The sequence below is a fragment of the Papaver somniferum genome, chromosome 9, assembly GCF_003573695.1.
Source record: "Papaver somniferum cultivar HN1 chromosome 9, ASM357369v1, whole genome shotgun sequence".
NCBI classification, from domain to species: Eukaryota; Viridiplantae; Streptophyta; class Magnoliopsida; order Ranunculales; family Papaveraceae; genus Papaver; species Papaver somniferum.
In genome coordinates this window covers 125,044,214-125,066,913 of record NC_039366.1, presented here as the reverse complement: position 1 = coordinate 125,066,913, position 22,700 = coordinate 125,044,214, and the positions used below count along the sequence as shown (strand labels likewise).

General features: G+C 40.1%; 3 protein-coding genes across 3 annotated transcripts; all 3 read left to right on the top strand.

Moving 5' to 3' along the window:
- Positions 1–2,279: 2,279 nt before the first annotated feature.
- On the top strand, positions 2,280–2,729 carry LOC113312543. Its single transcript, XM_026561290.1, has one exon. The coding sequence runs from the start codon at positions 2,280–2,282 to the stop codon at positions 2,727–2,729; it is 450 nt and encodes a 149-aa protein (XP_026417075.1).
- An 8,370-nt stretch (positions 2,730–11,099) lies between these two features.
- On the top strand, positions 11,100–14,275 carry LOC113308084 (lysosomal Pro-X carboxypeptidase-like). Its single transcript, XM_026556555.1, has 10 exons — positions 11,100–11,567; positions 11,657–11,846; positions 11,942–12,075; positions 12,592–12,704; positions 12,796–12,907; positions 13,026–13,181; positions 13,358–13,513; positions 13,597–13,676; positions 13,755–13,804; positions 13,907–14,275. Exons 1-10 carry the CDS (start codon positions 11,202–11,204, stop codon positions 14,053–14,055), a joined length of 1,506 nt encoding a protein of 501 aa, XP_026412340.1. The 5' UTR covers positions 11,100–11,201; the 3' UTR covers positions 14,056–14,275.
- A 6,370-nt stretch (positions 14,276–20,645) lies between these two features.
- On the top strand, positions 20,646–22,457 carry LOC113313497 (B3 domain-containing protein At2g36080-like). The gene is made up of 2 exons (XM_026562282.1): positions 20,646–21,742; positions 21,842–22,457. Exons 1-2 carry the CDS (start codon positions 20,815–20,817, stop codon positions 21,949–21,951), a joined length of 1,038 nt encoding a protein of 345 aa, XP_026418067.1. The 5' UTR covers positions 20,646–20,814; the 3' UTR covers positions 21,952–22,457.
- Positions 22,458–22,700: the final 243 nt, after the last annotated feature.

Sequence of the window (22,700 nt, the reverse complement as noted above, 5' to 3'; positions counted from 1 at the left end):
TGGTTGAACTTTTTCTTTTCTGAGCATCAGAACTATTGTACTTCGTCCTTAAACCTTTTCGAAAGCAGTCCAAAGTAAGGTGTTGTGTTTTCTGTTGATGTAGGTAGGGACGGGCGAGCCGAAGGATACGACTCATACTCGAGACGATGGCTAGTACTTCGGGAACAAGCATGATCCTTAGGAATCGAATGGTAGCAGGAACAAGCGCGCAAGAAGGAGTGACAGATTCACGATAGCAGAGCAATCGACAACACCAGCCAGAAGAATCCCGAGCACCAGGTGGAGGAATAGCGATTGTCGATGAGAAAATCGATCTGGGCTGAGACGATGACCCTCCCCCAAGAAGATTGCGCATCAACCCGAGTCAAATGAGGCCAGAGAATATGATGGATGGAATGACCGCTTCTGACACAGAGGACGATGAGGAAGCAATGATGATGCGCGAGGACCATAGACGAGCCCGGCAACGCGCGGAATACCAATATGCTTTGGATCAAGAGGAAGCAAGGCTTAGATAAGTACGATTGGGGATGGACAACCCAGCCCGTACCACAGAAAAAAATCATGTGAATGGTCACTCCATCCATGAGAGCACCAACCCAACACTGATGGCAATTCTGGCCAACCAGAGAAGACATGATGACTTGATGAGGGAATTACAAAGGAGGAATCTTGCACTAGAGCACGAGAATTACCAACTCCGAAACTTGAGATCTAGATCAAGAGGGTCCTCGAGCCAAGGGGCATCCAGCAGCCACACCCGATCACGGCTTACTAAAACTCCACCACTCGTCTAGGGCCGAGCACCTGACCCTAACTGCACCAGGAGTGGATACGGTCCTCCCGAGAATTCCTCGACCGATGAATAATTACAAAATGGTAGACTTGATGCTTCGACTAAAGCCAAGTTAGAACAGCTTGAGCAGATGGTTAAGAAGCTGGCAGGAGAGGAGAAAGACGACAAGCTAGCTGAGGTGATTAATGAAGCAAAGAAAACCCCATTTACCCGAGAATTAGAGCGAACCCCGTTTCCACCTAAGTGTACACTTCCCATGTTTCCTTCCAGATTCGACGACACGGGCGACGCATGAGAGCATATTAAGATGTATAGCACGTCGTTGTTGCGATGGAAAATTTTTGATATGGTAATGTGTAAGTTTTTCCCGGCCACCTTGGAAGGAGAGGCAAGGAATTAGTTCTATACCTTACCGGACGAGTCCATAAGCAGCTACAGCGGCTTAGTGGAAACATTTCTCGAGACTTACATGCATAATAGTACTGCTAGTCTAAGGATAAATAAGCTATTCACTTTGGCACGAAAATTCCGGGAACCCCTAAGGTCTCTGACGGACAGATGGAGGAAGTTGTGTACCGATATCGGGAAAGTGCCTGTCGACCAACAGATTTTCGGGTTCGAGAATTCTTTAGGGAAGTCCGACCCAATATGGATAACCATGTACACCGAGAAGCCGCAGACATTCAAGGAAATGAGAAAGATGCAGGAACATTACATTGCATTAGAGGAAATACAAAAAGGGGCACAAGATAGGGGAGTCCAAGAATCCAGCACGGCAGCCGGGGCGACTCCTCAAGGGATCAGAAAAAAGGCCGATGGTACCACAACAAGTTTCGGGCATGAAGGAATGGGTCGAGAAAGGAAAAAGTCCTCGTCACGAGACGAGAACTTACACACCTCTAAATGCATCGTTGGAAGAAATATTCAAGGAAGTAGAAAAGAGAAACGAAATTAGATACCCGAAGACTAGGGGAATCCAGTTCGACGAGACGAGAAACCATCCCGAGTTTTGTCATTACCATCAGTACCGAGGCCACTCGACTGACGATTGTCGAGAGGTAAAAGACATTGTCAAGCATTTGATCTGAGATGGGTACTTGCGACACTTTGTTAAAACAACGCCGACACCTACCCAACCTGACGCTCATGTGCATCGAGTAAGGATCGACCGCGGAACTCAATTCGCCTGCAATACCATCTCACACTCGGCAACTCAAGGGTTCGACCTAGGCCTCGGCATTACTTCAAGAATCCATAAGAGGGATCGAGCTGGAAAAGAGATCTTCAGTGTAGCAAAAACTCTGCCTATGGAGCCCTATATGATGCAACCGATCACCTTCACAGCAAAGGATGTCCCGTCAAATGGCCAAGCACGTGGATACCCTCTGCTGATAATCTTACTCATTGAGGAATGGGAGTGAAAATAATATTGATGGACAATGGGAGTTCAGTCGAGGTCCTCTATTATGACACGTTCAAAATAATGGAACTATCTGATGACATTTTGATCCCGTCAATTTATCGGATCTACGGCTTCAATGGTACGGTGACTGTACCAAAGGGAGAAGTTACTCTCAGAGTCTCGGATGGAGAAGGATACTTAGACACACTTACCACCTTCTGTGTTGTTGACGTCGTATCACCTTATGAGGCGATCCTCGGCAGGCCTTGGATTGCAGGCATCAAGGGCGTGGCATCGACATACCATCAAAGGTTAAGTTTCCCATCTTACCGAGAGGTTGTGGAGGTACTAGGTGATCCCCATGTCGCACGGCAGTGCGTGCAGATAGATATCCAACAAAATGAAGAAAGGCGATCAAGACAGCGCCGAGAAAAGAACAAAGCTAAGGAAATTAGAGTAGGGGAAGAACTGGAGAAGGCACTCTCACAAGCCATCACAACTTACGAATCAGGCGAGCAAGAGATATTATAGAAATCAAAGGAGGCGAAGACGGTCGATGAACCAAAACCCAACTTCCCAGCCTTAGAATCTACCCGACGGATCAATTTAGGGACCGCGGAAGAACCAAAGATGGTAAGAATTGGAACCATGTTATCGGACGAACAAACAGAGCAGTTGATAATTCTGTTCAAAGAACACATGGACGTATTCGCATGGAAAATGCACGATATGGAGGTAATTGACCCGGAAGTATGCTCACATCACCTAAGGATAGACCCCAAATTTAAACTGATCCGACAAAAGATGAGAAGAATCGCACCCGAGTTACAAGCAGCGGTAGAGGCCGAGTTAAAGAAACTACAAGTGGCTGGGATTATTCGAAAGACTCAATATCCGCAATGGATATCTAACATGGTGATAGTCCCTAAGAGGAATGGAGGGGTTATGATCTGCATCGACTTCAGCGACTTGAATAAATCTTGCCCAAAGGACAGCTTTCCTTTCCCCAGTATCGATCAGCTGGTAGAATCCATAGTTGGGTACAAGGCGATAACACTAATGGACGGGTACTCTGGATACAATCAAATCCCACTGGCTCCCGAGGATCAAGAGCATACATCTTTCTTCACACCTAGAGGGCTATATTGTTACACTAAATTGCCCTTTGGATTGAGGAACGCTGGCGCCACTTACCAAAGGTTGGTGGAGGACATGTTCGAGGACAAAATACACAACACCATCGAGGTTTATGTGGACGACATGTTAGTCAAAATCAAAGTGGCATCCAACCACATCGACGACCTTCGGGAAATCTTTCAAACTATGAGAAAATATAAGATGCGAGTGAACCAGGCCAAGTGCACTTTTTGGGTTACCTCGAGTAAATTCCTAGGATACATAATCACTGATAAAGGTATAGAAGCCGATCCGGACAAGATTAGATCCGTTTTGGAAATTTCGTCTCTGGTGACAATAAAAGATGTGCAGCGGTTAAACGGAAACTTGGCAGCACTAGGGCGATTCATTATTCGGTCTTCGGATAAATGTAAAGACTTCTTTGGGACGCTAAGAAAAGAAGAAAAATTCAAATGGAGCGAGGAGTGTGAGGAGGCATTCCAAAAGATAAAGCAACATCTCGCGAGGCTACCAGTATTGTAAAGACCCGAGCCCGATGAAGTGTTTACTCTATATCTCGGAGCAACAAGTGATGCCATAAGCGCAGTCTTAGTCAAAAATTTGGGGGCAGAAGAGAAGTTTGTGTACTTCATAAGCAAAACTATGAACCCAACGGAGAAGAACTACACCAGAATTGAGCAACTGATACTAGCCTTAGTATTTGCAACACAAAAGCTTCGGACATATTTCCAAACTCACAGAATTCGAGTACTTATGAAGTCTCCCATAGAATCAGTGCTTGAGAATTCCTCCAGGTCGGGACGGATCTCTAAATGGAGTGCTCAAATCAAACAGTTCGACATCTTCTATGAGATGAGAACGGAAGTAAAGGCACAAGCGGTGGCTGACTTTCTAAAAGATTTTCCCTTGGACGACGAGGACGAAATCGAAGATATTCCATGCATGGAAGAAGACCGAGAGGATCCATCCGATCTCCTTAAAACCTGTAGTCCGACACTGTGGGAAGTCTTCGTAGACGGGTCGTCCAATAAAGACGGGTCGGGCTTAGGGATAGTCTTCACCACACCAAAGGGGAAGAAGATGATTCACTCCTTTAGGCTTGAATTTAAGGCAACAAACAATGTCACCAAGTACGAGGCTGTAATACATGCTTTGCGGATGATAGTGGAAATGGGGATCCACGATGTGAGTCTAACCAGCGACTCTCAGTTAGTCGTTAGGCAGATCAGTGGGAAATACGCTATACATGACCCCTTATTGCAGAAGTATTGGGAGCTCGCCCAATTTTATATCGGTCAGATACCAAACATCAAGTTCCGACATATCTGCAGGAAAGATAATCGACATTCAGACGCACTGGCATATATCGCCTCCATGCTAACAGACACAAGTATTGAAGGCATCAGAGTCATGAGAATCCTGATGCCATCTGTACCCGAGACAGTGGACACAAGAGCATATGTAACGGTAACCACGGTCGATAAGTATGAAGTCGACGATTGGCGCAAGCCCATCCACCAATATTTGGAGACGGGAGAGTTACCCAAAGGACGACCCGAAATCAACAAAATTAAAATCAAAGCAGTTGCGTACTACGAGATGGTGTTTTGTACATAAAGTCCTACATAGGGCCGATGTTAAGGTGTCTAAGCAAAGAAAGAGGGGCACTCAATCCTGAATGAACTACATTATGGGGCCGGGGGCAATCAGAGCTCGGGTCGAAGACTGGCAACCCGAGCCAAAACCATGGGATATTTCTGGCCCTACATGAATGAAGATGCAAAACATATGGCACTAATCTGTGACGAATGCCAAAATTTCGGTAGAAAGATACATGCACCTGCAGTAACCTTGAACTTAGTGATTAGCCCCTGGACTTTCGCCAAGTGGGGGATCGATATTGTAGGACCCCTATATGTCGGGTCAGGGCAGATAAAGTATTTGATCGTGGCTACTGACTACTTCACCAAATAGGTGGAATCCGCACCGCTAAGACACATTCAGGATAAGGAAGTTTTTCGTTACATTTGGGAACACATCATCTGCAGCGGAAATCGTCTCGGACAACGGAAATCAGTTGGAGGGCAAGAACATCGACATATTATTCAACAGCTATAACATCTGAAAAAGCAAGGCAACGCCCCTTTACCCGCAAAGTAATGGGCAGTCCGAGATCGCAAACAAAACTATATCCGACAACCTAAAGAAAAAGTTGGATGGAAAATATGGAGAATGGTGTGAGGAGCTCTACAACGTCCTATGGGCTTACATGACTACCCACAGGGACGCAACCAGCTTATCACCCTTCATGCTAACATACAGGACATAAGCCATCCTTCCAACCGGCATGGAGACGGAACATATCGGCGGATCTTATCTTATCCAAGCTCGATGACTTAGAAGAAACTAGAGAAATTGCCCTACAAAAAATGGAAAATTACCAAAGGAGGTTACAACGTGAATACAACAAACGAGTTCGACCGAGAGAATTTCAGCCCGGTCAATTAGTGTTGAAAGAGCTACCCAGCTACGAACGTGACAAGAAAGGTGGTAAACTGGCGGCACGATGGGGCGGACCATATACTATTGTGGAAAAGGTTGGCGAAGGGGCATATAAGATATTGAAGCCAGATGGAACACCCAAACCGCGGCCGTGGAATGCTAGGCGCCTGAAGTTATATCACCCATGAGAGGTGTGCAAGCAGGTATGATATTATTTCATTCATTTCATTAAAAATCCACGTGGGGTAGGGAATGTGACAATTGCGTCTAATGGTCATTCGTACTCGGGGCGACGACTGTGTGCAAGTGCCGAGGTGACTTACACTCTAATGGACATTCGTACTCGGGGCGATGGCAGTGTGCAAGTGCCGAGTTGTCTTACACTCGACAGGTTATTCGAACTCGGGGCGGTGGCAGTGTGAAAGTGTCGAGGTAGTCTAAAGGCCCTGGTAGTTGGAAGCCAGTGTCCGATTGTCGAGGCATGAGTACTCGACAGCCGAGCATACAACATTGCTCCCATCGCAAGTGGCCGAAATCATTTGCCCAAGACAGTTAATTGATAACTCCTTGGGGATATCGGGCCAATAGAATTTAGGAATAACCAAGTACCCTACCACTAGATCAAAATAACGGTGATGAGATACCTCAATCGGGACATGGCATTGGGCCCGATGACCCTCCCTATTGAGCGTGTTCGACAGAAATGGAATTTATGCTAACCAGTTAAATCATGTTTATGCAGACAAGTACAAGTATATCATAAATCAACAACGAAGTATGATCGAAGCAACACAAATGAAAATATCAACACAAACGAAAATGTCAGAAAGTGATTAACAACCGATTGGCGACGCAGCACCCCATTAAAAAAGATGTTGGAAAAATGAAGGTGTTCAAGAGAATTACAGCCCAGTGCAAAGGGCACAATAGTGACGCAGCACTACAAAAGACCTAACTACTCCTTCTAAAGGGACCGACCCCGAGCCTGCCTTCTATGCAGCAGCATCAACCCGCTTCTTCTCGAGAACCGCCTTCACGCCTTCTTTGACCTTAGCAACAAGCTCGGTCTTAAACTTTTCTTTCTCGGCAGCAAGATCAAGAGTCAGTTGAGTCGACGCCGCCTCAGCAGTAGCTACCTTCCCGAGTAGTTGGGTCTCCCTCGCCTTCAGCCGAGCAGCCTATTCCTCCAAAGATTTCACCTTCCCTTGCTCGGCTGCAGAAACACGGAAGTAATCAATAACACGACAACAACATTGAAATAAGCACAAAGAAAACACAAAACAAGGAATAATACCTTCAAACAAGGGTATAACTACTTTAAAGGTTTCCTCGGACTTAAGTAAACTACTCTCAAGAGAAGATATCTTGGAGGTTAACTCATGATAACGCTGCTCAACTCATTGGTGGGGCAATATTTTTTATGATCACTCCAACTAGCCTTCTGTCGATCGTGTGCCACCTGCAGACTAGACAATTGAACCCGAACACATTCCAACTCCTCGGATACCTGATTAAATCTCTGAAGCCTCTCACGTAACTCTTGATTAGACCTCTCAGCGACATCTTTTTACCCTAGAATCTGCTGCCGATCGACATGCAAGTCCCTGTTCTGAAGCCTTAATCGTTCACACTGACTTTTCAAATTATCGGCCAACAATGTCTTATCGGCGGCAACACTATGAACCCGAGAAAGGTTCGCTCGCAGATTATCCATATCCTCAGGCACATACTCAAAGGTATCATAACGGTGTAGCTCAGCTCGAAGATCCCCAATTTCGGTTTCTTGACGATCAATTTTGTCATCCTTATTGACGATTCTTTGGTGGAGATTCGCAACGTGACTTCGTTCAATATCCAATTTTCTCTTTAACAAACGATATTCCGAAGCAGCATCGACATCAATACTAGACATATCGGCTAGAAAGATAGTACTAAACTCAGGATATTGGCACTACAGAATCAATCATAGTTGCATAGGTTTCGAGCAAATACCTTGGGTCTCGACCAGTCGCTTCTCCAACTCTCGGGTTCGTTCTTTCTCTCGCTGCAATTGGAAACGAAGACTTTTCTTCTCGGCTAGCTCCCTCCGTTGTAGAGAAGCATCCAACAACTCCCTATTGGCAGCCTGAGAATATTATGGATATCAACAACTATCCCACGTCATAGATATACAGTTAAGAAAAATAACTCACCATCTGGTCAAAGGTATCCTTCAGACCGGCAGAATACAAGGACACATCATTGATCATCTCCTCGTCGGTTAGGGAGCCAAAATCAAGAAAAGTAAGAGCCCCTAGAGAATTACACACTGGGCCCGAGAAAGTGAAGAAGGTAGTCCCACCCGAGCTCGGGGCAGGAGAAACAGGAGACACATTTCCCACCAACTCGCCCTCAGGAGTAACATTTTTCCCACCACCAGCAGACTCTTCTGCCCACGTCGGCTCCTCTTCCTCTCCCATACCACCGGTCCCGTCCTCCTTATCAAAAAGATCATCATCATCATCACCATCAGATAACAAAAGTACAACATCATCGGCGAGGGTGACACCTTTTCCAACAGACTACATGGGCATAACTTTCTCTGGGGCAGACTCATCACCCTTAGGTTCTTTACCCTTTCCACTAGGCTTACCACCTACAACGGTAGACGAAATATCAGAAGTTTTCTGAGGCGACTTCCTCAGGAAATGGGATAAAGGTAGCCGGTCCTCGGGATCCTCACCGTCTTTCGATGAAGCACCTCCAACTTCTCCTTTATCAGCTTTCGACCTCTACACATAAGTCGTCGTCAGATTCATTCAAGGCAACAAATAGGGGCAAGTACATGTACTGTGATTAGAGCATTATATTTGTTACCTTCCATGTATCCTCCTCGGCTCATGTGCTAGAACCTTTGTCCCTCTTGCGAAGGTTGAGAGCTTCAGGTTGGGTATTCTGGGACTTGGGCTGCGAAATATAAGCAAGTAAAACACCATTCCACTGATTATATGGGCCGACCAAATGAACCAAAATTGAAAAACTTACCCGATCAACATTGACCACCCAGAATGGATAGGGTTCGTCCGGAGGAGGAAACTTGCCACTAAGAAGAGGACGATAAATAGCAAGAGGAACCCGGTCCCAAGCAACATCACTGGTGTGGCGTGCATGCTTATTAGTAGTTTTCCCCTCGGGTTCCTCGTCCAACAGAAGCTTCTTAAAACCATCAGGGATAGTCTTTTTGCGATGAGGACTAGCAGCGAAGCTAGCAAGATCACCACTAGTAGAAGTCTCACTTCGGTAGTTGGCAACAAAGCTGGCGGGAGTATAGTCGCCTGCTTGGGAAGGATCATAGGTCGACCAAGTAGTAGGAGTGCATTCACCCCGCCCTCGCTTCTCCCATTCAGACACGATACGGAAAGTATTTCCATTTCACTGAGCTAGAGCACGAGACGGACGAATCTTGGAGAGAGCCTCATACATAAAGGGACGGCTAGGATCATACAACGGAAAACGCAGCCCGAGCTCCAACTGACCTTTGGTAATGATGGTCGCCTCGGCCAAATGAGCAAACTTCATGACGTCCTCCTTCTTCAGAACACCTTTTTGGCCCGATAGGAGTCTGATGTCATAACCATGAAGATCATAATCATCTTTCAGTTGCCTGATGAATTGTTCGTCTGACAAATCTTTAGCACCTCTCTTGTCATTCCTACATGAAAATGAAGGAGAATCATCAGAAAAGATAGAATTAAGGGGACGATGATCATGATGCGAAAGACTGACAACAATAAATAAGGAATCGAGAGGAACACCATCATCATCAGAAAAAGTATAACTTACACACCTCTTCTCTGTCATGGAGGGAGTTGAAGAAGCCACGGAAGATGACGGGAAGCAAAAGAAGAGTCGAAAAAAGAACAGGGAAAATCAAAGACCACAGCAACAGCAACGGAAAATGGCAGCAAGTCTAAGTAGAAATTAGGGTTTTGAAGAGAGAAATCTGTCACAAAGGTTAACTGAAAAATAACAGTGAAGAAGAAGTGGTAAAGACGAAGAAGGAAAAGAGGTGGACTGTCGAAGGTAAAACTAAGGGTCTAACTGTGGCATTTATACCATGGACAACCACGACCAAAGGAGGCGGTAACATGTCAAAAAGGCAGCAGTAGTGGGGAACCGCATGGCGGAAAACACGGCATCGGGAGAAGATATCACTAGGCTCGGCCCAACATCTCGGAAAAGGCATCATCCATCGCCCGATAAGGACATCAAGAAAGATGTACCACGACTCACACTGTAACTTGGATATATCATCTCTTGTAGCTATAAATAGAGAGTCATGTAGAGAGCTAAGGGCTACGTAATCAGTGAGGGAGGAGAGAATATCAAGAGCTTGAGAGAGAGAATAGAGTACTTGTTAGTGAGATACACATTTTGTAACCTTGAATCGAATAATAAGATCATCCCTTTACCCCCGTGGACGTAGGTAATCATACTGAACCACGTATATCTTGTGTTCTTGTACATCTCTTGCTTGTTTACTTCATGTTGTGTGTTTATGATTCTTTGAATGTAGTTGTAGGATTTTCCACATCTACATTTTTTATTTGGATTATTCTATGGAACTTGAACTGAATTCTCAATTATCACACGCCATCAGTCGTGTAAGGTTTCTTTGATAATTATTCTGGTTAGGCATTGCCAACACTTAGATAACTTAGCAAGCACCAGTAAATATGCAAGAGGCGGCAGATTTGCTGTCAGTCCATATTGGTGCTGACATTTTTGCGAGCGAGCGAGCATGTCTGCTCCTACGTTTTATTTATTTCTCATTACTTGCTTGGAATTGTTTTACCCTATTACTTTTCACCCAGGTTGTAAATTGTTTTTACCTTCTTACTTATAATCCCGGCTCTCAGGTCGTTGTTCCCCATTAAAAACCTCACCCAATCTTCAGACAATCTTTTGTCCTAAAATAAAATTTTGATAGTGGGAGCATTAAAAATAATTACCACAGTGTACTATTTATTCTAAACTTCAACCTACTCATCGAGAAATAGGTAATCCGACCATCTTTTTTTTGTAGTAGTAGTAGTTGAAAAGGTTTGGAGGACATTTCAAGGTTCCAAATAGAAATCTGTGATGCAAAAGACAATGACATTCAGAATATTTTCCTAATTTTCACCGGAACTACACGTTGTCCAAATTATGGTTTCATTGATAGAATGGAATATAGAGCAAGAAGTAGAAGGTCTATAACAAAATAACCTCCATCACATTCCACATACTCCAAATTACATTATCTCCCACTCTCCATCTCCCTTTGTCTTCTTATATACTGTTTGTGTGATTGGAAAGATCACAAGGAGAAGAAGAAGAAAAAAAATGAAGATATTTTTTCTTGTTTCTCTTTTGTTTCTTCTGTTCTCCTTTTCCAGTGCAAAGAAATTTACACATCCCAAATTTCCATCCCCTCAAGCTGAATCAATATTTCATCAATCTACTAAGACAAATTTATATGTAACCAAGTACTTCACTCAAATTCTTGATCATTTCAACTATCATCCACAAAGTTATGAAACCTTTCAAGAAAGATACTTGATCAATTCTAAGTATTGGGGAGGTGCTGAAAAAAATGCACCAATTTTCGTCTACACTGGAAATGAAGGTGACATTGAATGGTTTGCGCAAAACACCGGCTTCATGTTCGAGATTGCACCGCATTTTAAAGCACTCCTGGTGTTTCTAGAGGTAACAAAATGATATGCATTGGCAGAATTTGAATTCCTATATGATGTTTTTCTTGATTTTAAGAATGGAGTTTTGAATGATAATTGCAGCATAGATATTTTGGGAAATCAATTCCATTTGGTGGTGATAAAGAAATTGCTTATAGTAATTCAACTACACTTGGGTATTTAAGTTCCACACAAGCGTTGGCTGATTATGCAACTTTGATTATTGATTTGAAGAAGAATTTAACTGCTCAAGATTCACCAGTTGTGGTCTTTGGTGGTTCCTATGGTGGAAGTATGAATCTATTTCTTTCTTTCTTTTCATGGCAAAATTTAAAGATTAGTCTAGATGAATTTATATTTTTATTTGTGTTGTTCTTGTTGTTGCAGTGTTAGCAGCATGGTTCAGGTTAAAATATCCACATGTAGCAATTGGTGCCTTGGCATCATCAGCACCAATACTAGGTTTTCAAGGAATTGTTTCACCATACAGCTTCAACAACGTTATAACACAAGATTTCAAGGTAACATTTACTGCTTAAACAAACTGCAATTTCTTTTACAACCTAGCTATACCCATGCACCGTGAGAAGTTCTTAAGATTTTCCGGCAGAATCCTGTTAGCAATGTGGCTTTATCTAGACCTTAAATATCATAAATCACGGAGTCCCAAGTATCCCTAAGATAACAAGATTTCAAGATCTTTTTGAATCTTTGATACGCATAAAAACAAAGGCGTTCTTGCTTTTCCCCCGTCCCCCATTCCCCAAAACCAACCTTTAGTCCCACTCCCACCACCCACTCATTCATCAATAATTTGTTTTTATCTCAATCACTTTAGATTCCAATAATTTGAGAATAGGACATGCTTTACTGGGGAACTGGAAGTTTTTTTTGGTGGTTTGACTCTATAGTGCGAACGGATATTGAGTTATGGTGCAATGCGATAGGGTATTCGGTACCCATTCCGGCCAAGTACACTGCAGTTCCCCTTTCAATTACTGATTGGTGCAAATTTTAACTCGGTTTATCAATATCAGGGCATGAGTGAAAATTGTTACAAAGTGATAAAGGAATCCTGGAAATTGATTGAAGAAACTGAACAGCAACATGGTGGTTTGGATTTGCTAAAAAAATCATTCAAACTTTGCGAGTAAGAAGCATGTATAAAACTTTCATTTCTTGACGGATGAATTAATTTTCCCTGTACTGCCTCTGAAAAACCAACTAATTTTTTTTATCAGCTCGAAGCCAGTAGAGGGTTGGCTCCACACAGCATTTGTTTACACAGCCATGACTGACTATCCAACTCCTTCCAATTTTCTGAATCCTTTGCCAGCCTATCCCATAAGACAGGTAATAAGCCCAGTAAGACTAGAGACTCATTTGTTGTTTCTATATTAACTTAACTGGCTCAATTGGCAGTGAAATGTTGTACGAATAACCTGTACTGTTAACTGCATTTTCGATACAGATGTGCAAAGCGATTGATGATCCAACAACTGGTAATGATACTTTTGCAAAGTTATATGGAGCAGCGAACATCTACTATAATTCCAGTGGTACTGCGACATGTTTTAATCTGAGCGACCATTCAGATCCCCATGGCCTATCTATGTGGACATGGCAGGTTGGTAATTTGATATGGTGTGTGACTTGTGTAGAAGTAGAACCAAAAACAAAGAGACCTTTGCGTCTATAGTATCACAAAGAAATTTCGCACCCGACAATTCTACTTTTCCGTTGCTTCTGTATTTTTAGTATGAGTGGGATTTTAATTGAAGTTTCCTAATCCATGGGTTGAAGGCATGCACAGAGATGATACTACCAACAGATGGAAGTGATGAGAAGAGTATATTCCCATCCTCGGAATGGAACTTCACTGATCGAGCTACTTTCTGTAAGGAATATTTAGGTGTTGAGCCCAGGCCCAATTGGGCTACCACTGAATTTTGTGGCATGGTGAGTATTGAGTACCTACTACTACCATTTCTCAAGTTGTTTTCATTGTGTTATGATGAAATGAACTTAATGAATGGATGCAGGATATAACGAGGGTTTTAAAAAGGTTTGGAAGTAACATGATCTTCTTTAATGGCTTGAGAGACCCTTGGAGTGGTGGAGGGTACGTAATTCGTATCCTTCAGTTTTTAACCGTATTCGAACTTAGGGTCTAGTCTAACAGAACACGGTTTAGTTGCAGTGTTTTGAAGAGCATATCAAAGAGTATAGTTGCCATAGTTGCAAAACAAGGTAAAGAAGATTATGAACCATTTATTTACTAGTCTCCGCTCTTACAAAATTAGTACTACTACTATTATATTGATGCGTGCATTTGCATATACTACAACATAGGTGCTCACCATGTGGACCTAAGGTTCTCAGATAAAGAAGATCCGAAGTGGCTTCAAGACGCAAGGAAGAAAGAGATTCACATCATACGCAAGTGGATTGATCAATATTATCATGATTTTTCCGAAGATCTCTCATATAATGGTACCTAAAAAGATCATATATTTTTTTGCCATTTATAAGATGACAGCAATTGATTCTTAATTCCATCCGCAATCCGCATGCATCATGCTTCATGCTTTCTCCTTTATCTACTACATCGTATATATATAATACAACAAGATCTCGTCCCATATATTTAAATATGGCACAGCATTAAGGTTACAGGCCGTGTACCTTACAGAAAAGCAAAAGAAGCTTCCTTTCCTTGGTTTTTTTTTTTGTTCACCTTGCACGGCTGTTTTTTTTTACCGCCTGTACAGAACCAATGGGCAATGGACCATGTTACACAGTGAAGTATAAGTCGTAAATCATATGCAGCTACAGTGTATGGTAGGGCTAATCTTGACTTACTACCTGAACAGAACCACCAATGGACCATGTTGGTACTATTATAATAGTAGGCTAGCAGGTGATACGGTGGTCCCAAACCAAGTGGGATGATTTTATGTTAGTATTTTCTTTCTCCCTAGATTCTTCCTAGACTAGTCTCATACTCTGAGTCTCATCCATTCCTTCCTCCCTCCCCACTTTCTTCAAATTTCTCAAGCAATGGACTGACTAGTTCCAAACAACGTGTCCTTGTATGGAATTGCATAGTTGCTTGCAGTACTGAATGGACTCCATCTGAACCTAGAAAGTCTAATAAAACGGCATTAGCTTATTATGCTTCATACAACTGAGTCAACTATCTGAACCATGCGTTGATGTGTTCTTGAATATAACACTGTCTTTATTTGTCATGGGAAAACATATAGCATTTTCAAGTTTTGACCATACACATACTGCAAAATGGAAATTATAGAATGAGTGATTCAAATCAATGGCTTAATTTGGGAATATAGTTTGGTCCATGGTGTGAACTACAGACTCTAAAGTCACTAAGTCGGAATCCAATGTAGGTCGAATCAAATTTAAGTCGGCCTCATCCGCAATTTGGTGAATACATGTACTCCACCCCTTTAAACTTCAGCTTCCCTTTGAGTTTTGGGAAAAAGCATACAAAGTTTTACCAAAAGAAGAAAAAAAAACACGCAACTTTTCCCTCTTTACCATGGGTTTTTTTAGTCTTCCTTTTCTGACACTCCATTTTCTAATTCATGATTGTTGACTTGATCGGCGACTTAAGACCTAGTTTTTCTAAAGTGCATATGACTATTGACTAATGTGAAAAAATCCTCAATTTTTCGAAATGCTAATGTTTCTTATATTTTGGCAAAATAAAAATTATATGAAAATCGACAACCTAATAAAACATGTTGGGATGGCTTTGGGTCAAGTACAAGCCAAAGCATCTTTTTTATCCTTGTTGGAAATGTGAAAACAAAACTAGTCGAATTACGATTCTTGAAGCAGCTAGCATTTATATTGATTTTTTGAATCAATACAACTGCTGCATGTTTCGTATTTTAAGTCACATATTTAAAGCCTAACGTTCTCAGAATATGCTTAGTTCCATAATGATAGTTGAATATACTCTCGTAGGGAAATATTTTTCACTGTATTTTTTAAAACCTCCTTCCTGAAATAGGCTCCTTAAATTGGAGGAGTTGTGTTGACTTCAGTAGTTTGTTTCTTGATCTGAGGTCCTTATTTCAGGGCTGCCTTCGCGGCTAGCACCTCTCCTTCCTCGAGTTTTTCTATCCGGGTCCCCTGACCTTGTCTCCCAATCCCAGGTTATTTCTCAGAACTAAACAAGTTAACCAACATAAGATTGGTGTCCTTGTTCCATTTTATTGTCAGATCGGAGTACTCAAAATCGTTCTCCAAGGATGATTTCCAAGCGAGCACTAGCCACTTGCTAGTTTGTCGAGGCGCTCGACAATTCCTCACCAATTTTGAATGTTGGTGAATTCTAAGTCTAATTTCCCTGAGTCTTAGTGAGTTCCAAGTCGGATTATCTCGGGTTTTGATTAACAAAACGACTTTTCCTAGTTTTAATGTTGGTAGTAATATATCTGATCGGGATTCTAAGTCTCTAATAAGTATATCCAAATATTATGCCCTATTTTGGCAAGTTCTAAGTCCGAACTCATTGTTCCTCGCTCCCCAACCAAGTTGGAGAAGCGAATTAAATTATTGTGCCAAATTAGTTTTTATAGATCCCCATGTAGGAAAGGTCCAGTCAGGTATATTCCTGAGAGTAAGTAACAGTAGTTGATGTGGTTTATTTGTGAGGATTTGACTAAGCTTCACAATTTTTCTTTCAAAATTTATTTTTTAACCTTAGTGAAGGTACTGCCAAGGTTTGGTGTAACGCCAATGAAAATTTTGTTACATATCGCTTTCCAGATATGTTATACTATTGTTGCACAAAACACATTGCAAGACCCATTATCCTTGTCCCACCCTGCAACGTTATTATTCTAATTCGTATCTACTTTGTGTCAGATTGATTTTTATATATAGATCCCCAAGTAGGAAAGTTCCAGTGAGGGATATTCCTAAGAGTAAGTGGCGGAAGTTGATGTGGTTTATTTGCGGGGATTTGATTGAGCTTCGCAATTTTCTTTTCAAAATTTCTTATCTTTAGTGAAGGTACTATCAGGGTTTGGTCTAACGCCAATAAAAAATTTGTTACATCTTGCTTTCCAGATATGTCATATTATTGTTGCACAAAACACATTTCAAGACCCATTATACTTGTCCCACCCTCCAACGTTATTATTCTAAGTTCGTATCCATTTTTTGGGCAGTAGGGGCTACACCGCTCAGAATTTTTTTTACACGTGATGCAAATCAAACACTTTTGGAGAATGAGAAGTGAAGAAGATATATGGTATAAATTATCATCATGCTGAAGGAATATGGAGCATACAATCGGTGTTTTAAAATATATAGCTAGTACTACAGCGGTAGGCACCATACCGTGCGTGCATTTGTAATGAAGTGGTTAACTTTAAGAGGAAAACAAATAAAGATACATATATCATGCATGGATTGGCCAAAGAAGTCAATTACGATGAATTAATCACCAAATTTTCAGCGAAGAATTCTAAATTTTAAGATGAACCCTAATTAATTGAAATCGAATTAATTCAAATCAACTTGCTAAAATTTTAACAATCGAAATAAAACGAGACATCAGAAAACCTAATTAAAAACCTGAAATCAAACTCAAGTTTACAAATTTTTCTGGACCTAACTTAAATTTATTGTTTTGTCAATCGTCCTTTTTAGTAACATGATAAAATGAGTAGATAAAAGATCGAGAGGAATAAGAGGGCATTTCTAGCGAATTTTTCCATCATGCAAAATTAATTTGAATTGTTTTGTTTTCGACTACTTTAAGAGGAAAGAGAAGAAAAAATATATACATAATTCGCATTTATTAAGAGAAGGAATTTGGAATTTAAAACAATTTCTTCTTTTCAGTTAGTTCTCCATCTTTTTATCATTTTAAACCTCATAGTTTCAGTTTGTATGGGAGAAGAGGATAAAAAAATAGTCAAAGGAAGAAGACCACGTTGACATTATTTCAGCTCATAAATATTTTTTCTGATCTGCAACAGACTAAGTCAATATTGTTAATCAATGTGATTTTACTTTTAAAAACCATGGATTCTTTCGTCCATACTGTTAACCGACGCAGATACGTTAAATTAAGAAGCTTGAGTGGTTAGAAAACAAATGCCTTTTTTGTATCTTTTTCTTCATTTTATTTTATTTATTGAGTTTTGGAATATAGATTTCACAAAGGCTGGATATTGATCGAGGGATTTTTCTCTTGGAAAAAAATTTAAAAATTCATTTGTCGAATGCCAATAACCAAAATTGAAACTATGTTACACAGAGTATTATCTTGTGCTTTTATGAAATCATTAATTTTTTTATATTTTAAAGTTATTTCTCTTAGTAAAATATTTATCGATTTGGAAAATAGGAACAAATATGATTTTTTATCCTACATTAGGTGGCATCCAGATGCCCACCTTTTTTCTTAAGAAAATATACAGGTCTTAAATTTCATAAAATCCTTTTCTCATTTTTTACATTCACAAGGATGACGTTATGTCATCTTCTATCACGGTTTCGATCTGACTTATCCAAATCAAACGAAAAAGTAAATAAAATGTCATCTCAATTCATGCTTGAGATAGAGATTTTGGCCATCTCATCCGAAATCGACTACTATACTCATTACAACACTGCTCTACATGTTATATATCTTTTAAGCCTTTTATCCGTTGAGAAGTTACATTTTTATTAGTTGAGAAGTTACTTTTTGATTTTAAAAGCAAAAAAATAATTAGAAGTCACTTAGAGAACGTAATTTCAAAATCACTATCAGAATAAAGTGTTAACTTTTTTATGAAGCGGGCTATTTTTACTTCCGATTATGGGATTGACTTCAGGTATGAAAAACATCCTTGTTAAGTCCTTGGCATAAGTAAACTCATGCACGTAAATCCGAATCGAACAAGTTGTAAAGAGTTCCATCAAAACTAAAAAAGAATAATAAAAACAAGAAAAGAAGAGTCAGCATATGCAAATTATCTTTTAAAAAAAAATAAAAATATATACAAGTTATACACGTGGAGAGGATTGAAAGGATTGGCTAAGAAACCAGGTGGTTTTCCTTGGAACTTCAAAGATTTTTAATAATTGATGCATTTGTCATATTCCATCTCCATGACTTTCCTCAAATGTCTAATACTCTAATAAGGATTTCGTTGCCTCCCTTCAAATTACAAACACCACCACAATTTACTCAACAAAATATCACATCCAAATGGGCAAACCATGTCAAGTTTGATCCCAAATGATATTTCCAATCTTCTTAAACAAAGAAATAAATAGTAGCTTGATCATGCATACACTGTTCTTGGCACAAAATTCTATATACTTCTTAATACATTTAACATTCTTTTATACATTAACAATCTGATCATAAGACTAATTTAATGGTCAACATTCAAATAGGCTAACATGGCTAAAGATAGATAATATTGTCATTTAAGTAGAACCTAATTTTTGTGTCCTGTTGGATGAAATATGTCCATGAATAGTAGTAGGTACTTTGAGATTGGAGTTTTGTCTGAAAAAACTAACATGCAAGATTGAAACGATAATAATAATAATACTATATGTGACGAGAGGGACAAATTTCTCATTTTGATTCATGGATACTTGAGTGGACAAGATTGTAACACGAGTATATATATAATTCTCTGAGGAAATTAATGAGAAAAGGGAAGTTATAACTTCAATATCACTACTAGAGAGTTGAATAGAGGAAGAGGAGATCTTATCTCGCATTCTTTAACATTTCTGTTGGAAAAGCAAGGGATCTTCAGCTGCCAGGGACTTATTTTTTGCAGATTTCAAGTGTTGGCTCCACGATCCTTATACTTAATGCATGACTCGAACACTCTCAATAATGCTATCACGACATCAGTATGGGTGTAACTATATCTGTCTAGATGCTTAACACAAAGAGAAAGTCGCGTTAATATATAGAGACATGGTAAAAATGACGACATGAGCAACACCCTTGGGCTTAAGACTTCTTCGTATCTGCTGGAGGATATACTGGTGATGTTATTTAAGCACGAAGTAAACTATAGAGACATGGAATTTGGTCACCCTCATGCGACATTGGATGTTGTAACTTGTAAGTATTGTGCATGTCTAAACTGGAAAAATGGTATTCAAATATTAGCCATAAAATGATCCACATCATGGTCCCAACACACCTTATGTAATGTTGTTTAGATATGGTCATGTAAAGGTAAGTATGGGCATTTACCCCACTTGTCAACCGGTTCTCAAAATCTGTTTATACATATACACTCATGTAAAGGTACGCATGGACACTTACCCCACTTGTTAACTGGTTCTCATGGACACTTACCCCACTTGTTCTCAAAATCTGTTTATGCATGTAAATTTGACAGAAAACTTTGTCATCTGATCGAATCTACATTCTTAGATGTTAGAATTTTAAAATATTATTTAATGATCTTTATTGCGGATCCTGACTTCTATACCACAGGTTATTACTTTGGTTTCTAGATTTTTCTAAAACGAAACAATCCTCACAATTGTAATCACTACACCGGTAACTTTTTTTAGCAGCCTTGCACTAATGTTGTTCATGTGACAGGACTGGCTTGCCAAAGGCATATTCTATGTGTGTCATCAGACTAGGATCGGATATCAAGATATAATAGTGCAACCAACAAGCTTCATTAATGTTTTAGGAAATTGATCAATTTGTCTATAAACATGATCCTCTTCCAGAGTCAGTCAGGTAGTAGTAGTAGCAGTAGTGGTGCTCAAAATCAAATCAGTGATTCTATAAAATCGTGCCTCACGTCACAAATTCTTTCCCACAAGCATTCAATCTTTAGCTTTATTAGTTGTATAACCTGACATCAAATGTTTTTAAATTAAAAAACCAACCAACAACAGACATTTATTCAAACAGATTTGACCCTTTTCTCTCTATCTCCTCTCCCTCTCACAAACTCAAACCTCTCACTCAGATGCATAATTTTCAACCAATCTTATTATGACTTTTTCCCAATTTTTTACTTAAAACTATAATTAGTATTGAAATTTGCACCCCCATATAAATGATTGCTATACATACCCATCACGCAAAATCCTTTGAAACCCCCTTCAAGTACTAGTCTCTTTGCAGTTTGCACTTCCCCACCAACACTTCACTCTACACTTTCTCTCCCTAGAAAAAAGAGATAAAAACCAACTCTCCAAAATACTCACAGAACAAAGAAAAAACAGCAACAATGTCAAGAAACACACAATTCTACACACAACTACCTCATGAAGGATTATATGGAACTCAACCCATAATGGATCATCATCAAGGCCACCTAATTGTACCTGATCATCACAACCAGCAACAACAATTGCATCATTGGGGGAGTAGTGCTTCAAACCAAAACCAAAATCAAGTTGTTTGGTATTCACAAGAAGCAGCAAGAACACAACAATCAGTAATCTCAGATGATGAAGAAGGAGAAGAGTCAGGTGGTGGTGGTGGTGATGGTGGTGGTGGTGGAAGAGCAGGTACTAATGAAGTAGTAGAGATAGAGGAAGAAGAAAGAGAACATATGTTTGAAAAACCATTAACACCAAGCGATGTAGGTAAACTGAATCGATTAGTTATACCGAAACAACATGCAGAGAAGTACTTACCACTCGGTGGTCATGATTCGTTACTGAGTTTCGAAGATGAATCGGGTAAGGATTGGAGATTTCGTTATTCATATTGGAATAGTAGTCAGAGTTATGTATTAACTAAAGGATGGAGTAGATTTGTTAAGGAAAAACATCTGGACGCCGGCGACATTGTTATGTTTCAACGCCGTCGTTTCGATGGTGAGCGTTTGTTTATCCGATGGAGACGTCGGAATTCACCTACACCAACAGCAGGAGATGATCATCAATTCTGCTCATCACGGTCGTCGCTACAAGTGGTTCCTAATTCTAATACTTCTAATTGTAATTCAAATTCATCATCATCAACAACAACTAATTCAACATGGAACCAAGCTAATTTCTATCCTAATAGCCAGCAGCAGCACTACCAGTACCATCATCATCAACAACAACAACATCACCATGGGCCTTCTTCTTATCCTTCACCTCCTCTTCATCAGCATCATAATCACCATGTGCCTCTATTATATCAATCTCCCTATCTTCATGCAGGTAATATACCCCACAACCACAACTCCAACAACTACCCTATCTTTTTTTGGTTTTTCTTTCACATTTTTATTTATTAAATTTTGGCTTCATATTTTGCAGTGGGACATAATAAAGATGAGGCAGCAGTTGATGAGAAAATGAAGATAGCAGCAGGAGGGAATTCAAAGAAATTCAGACTGTTTGGTGTCAATCTAGATTTGCCAAATTGATGATCATCATCAAAACCAGGGCCGAATCCACATTTTGCAGCATCATCAGGAGAGGCAGCAGCAGCTTCATGGTCCCCAACTATGCCTCAACAACAGTAGTGACTATCGATCTTGAAAATATCCAAATGCAATTTTTAATTTAATTTAATTTTGTTTTTCTGTTTTTTTTGTTGGAGAAAATGTATCTAGTCAGGGTTCCTTTTTTCCCCCCTCACGCATAAAAATCCAGGGTTGATGTTATCACGGCGGGGACCAAATTTTAGACTCAGTCTCTCTCTCTCTCTCTTACTTGCTAGTAGTAGTACCTGGTTGGGCAAAAACAACACAAGTTTTATTAATATTTTATGATGATTCTCTTGGGTAAAGTCTAAGCTATCGTAATTGCTTACGTACAACTTCTTCTTTACTTCTTCAGCACACATGGAGATAGGAACCAAACCAACTTCTTCTTCTTCTTTGCACGTTTAATTCATGGTTAAAATTCTTGAGCAAACAATTTTACTGCCGAGTAAAAAAAATGTAGTTCAAGTGAAAATAATATGTTGTCATATAAGCAAAATGGAGGAGTAGGGTCCTGTGAGTGAACTAGAAATGGTTTATGGGATGTTGTTGTACATTGGAATGATGATGAATATATTTGTGATTTGACAATTCATAGGAAAATTTGGAAAAGAAATAGTGTTTGGGAATTGAGTATACGAATCATGATCAACATCAAAAAGCACCTTCTCATGTAAAAGTACCAATCA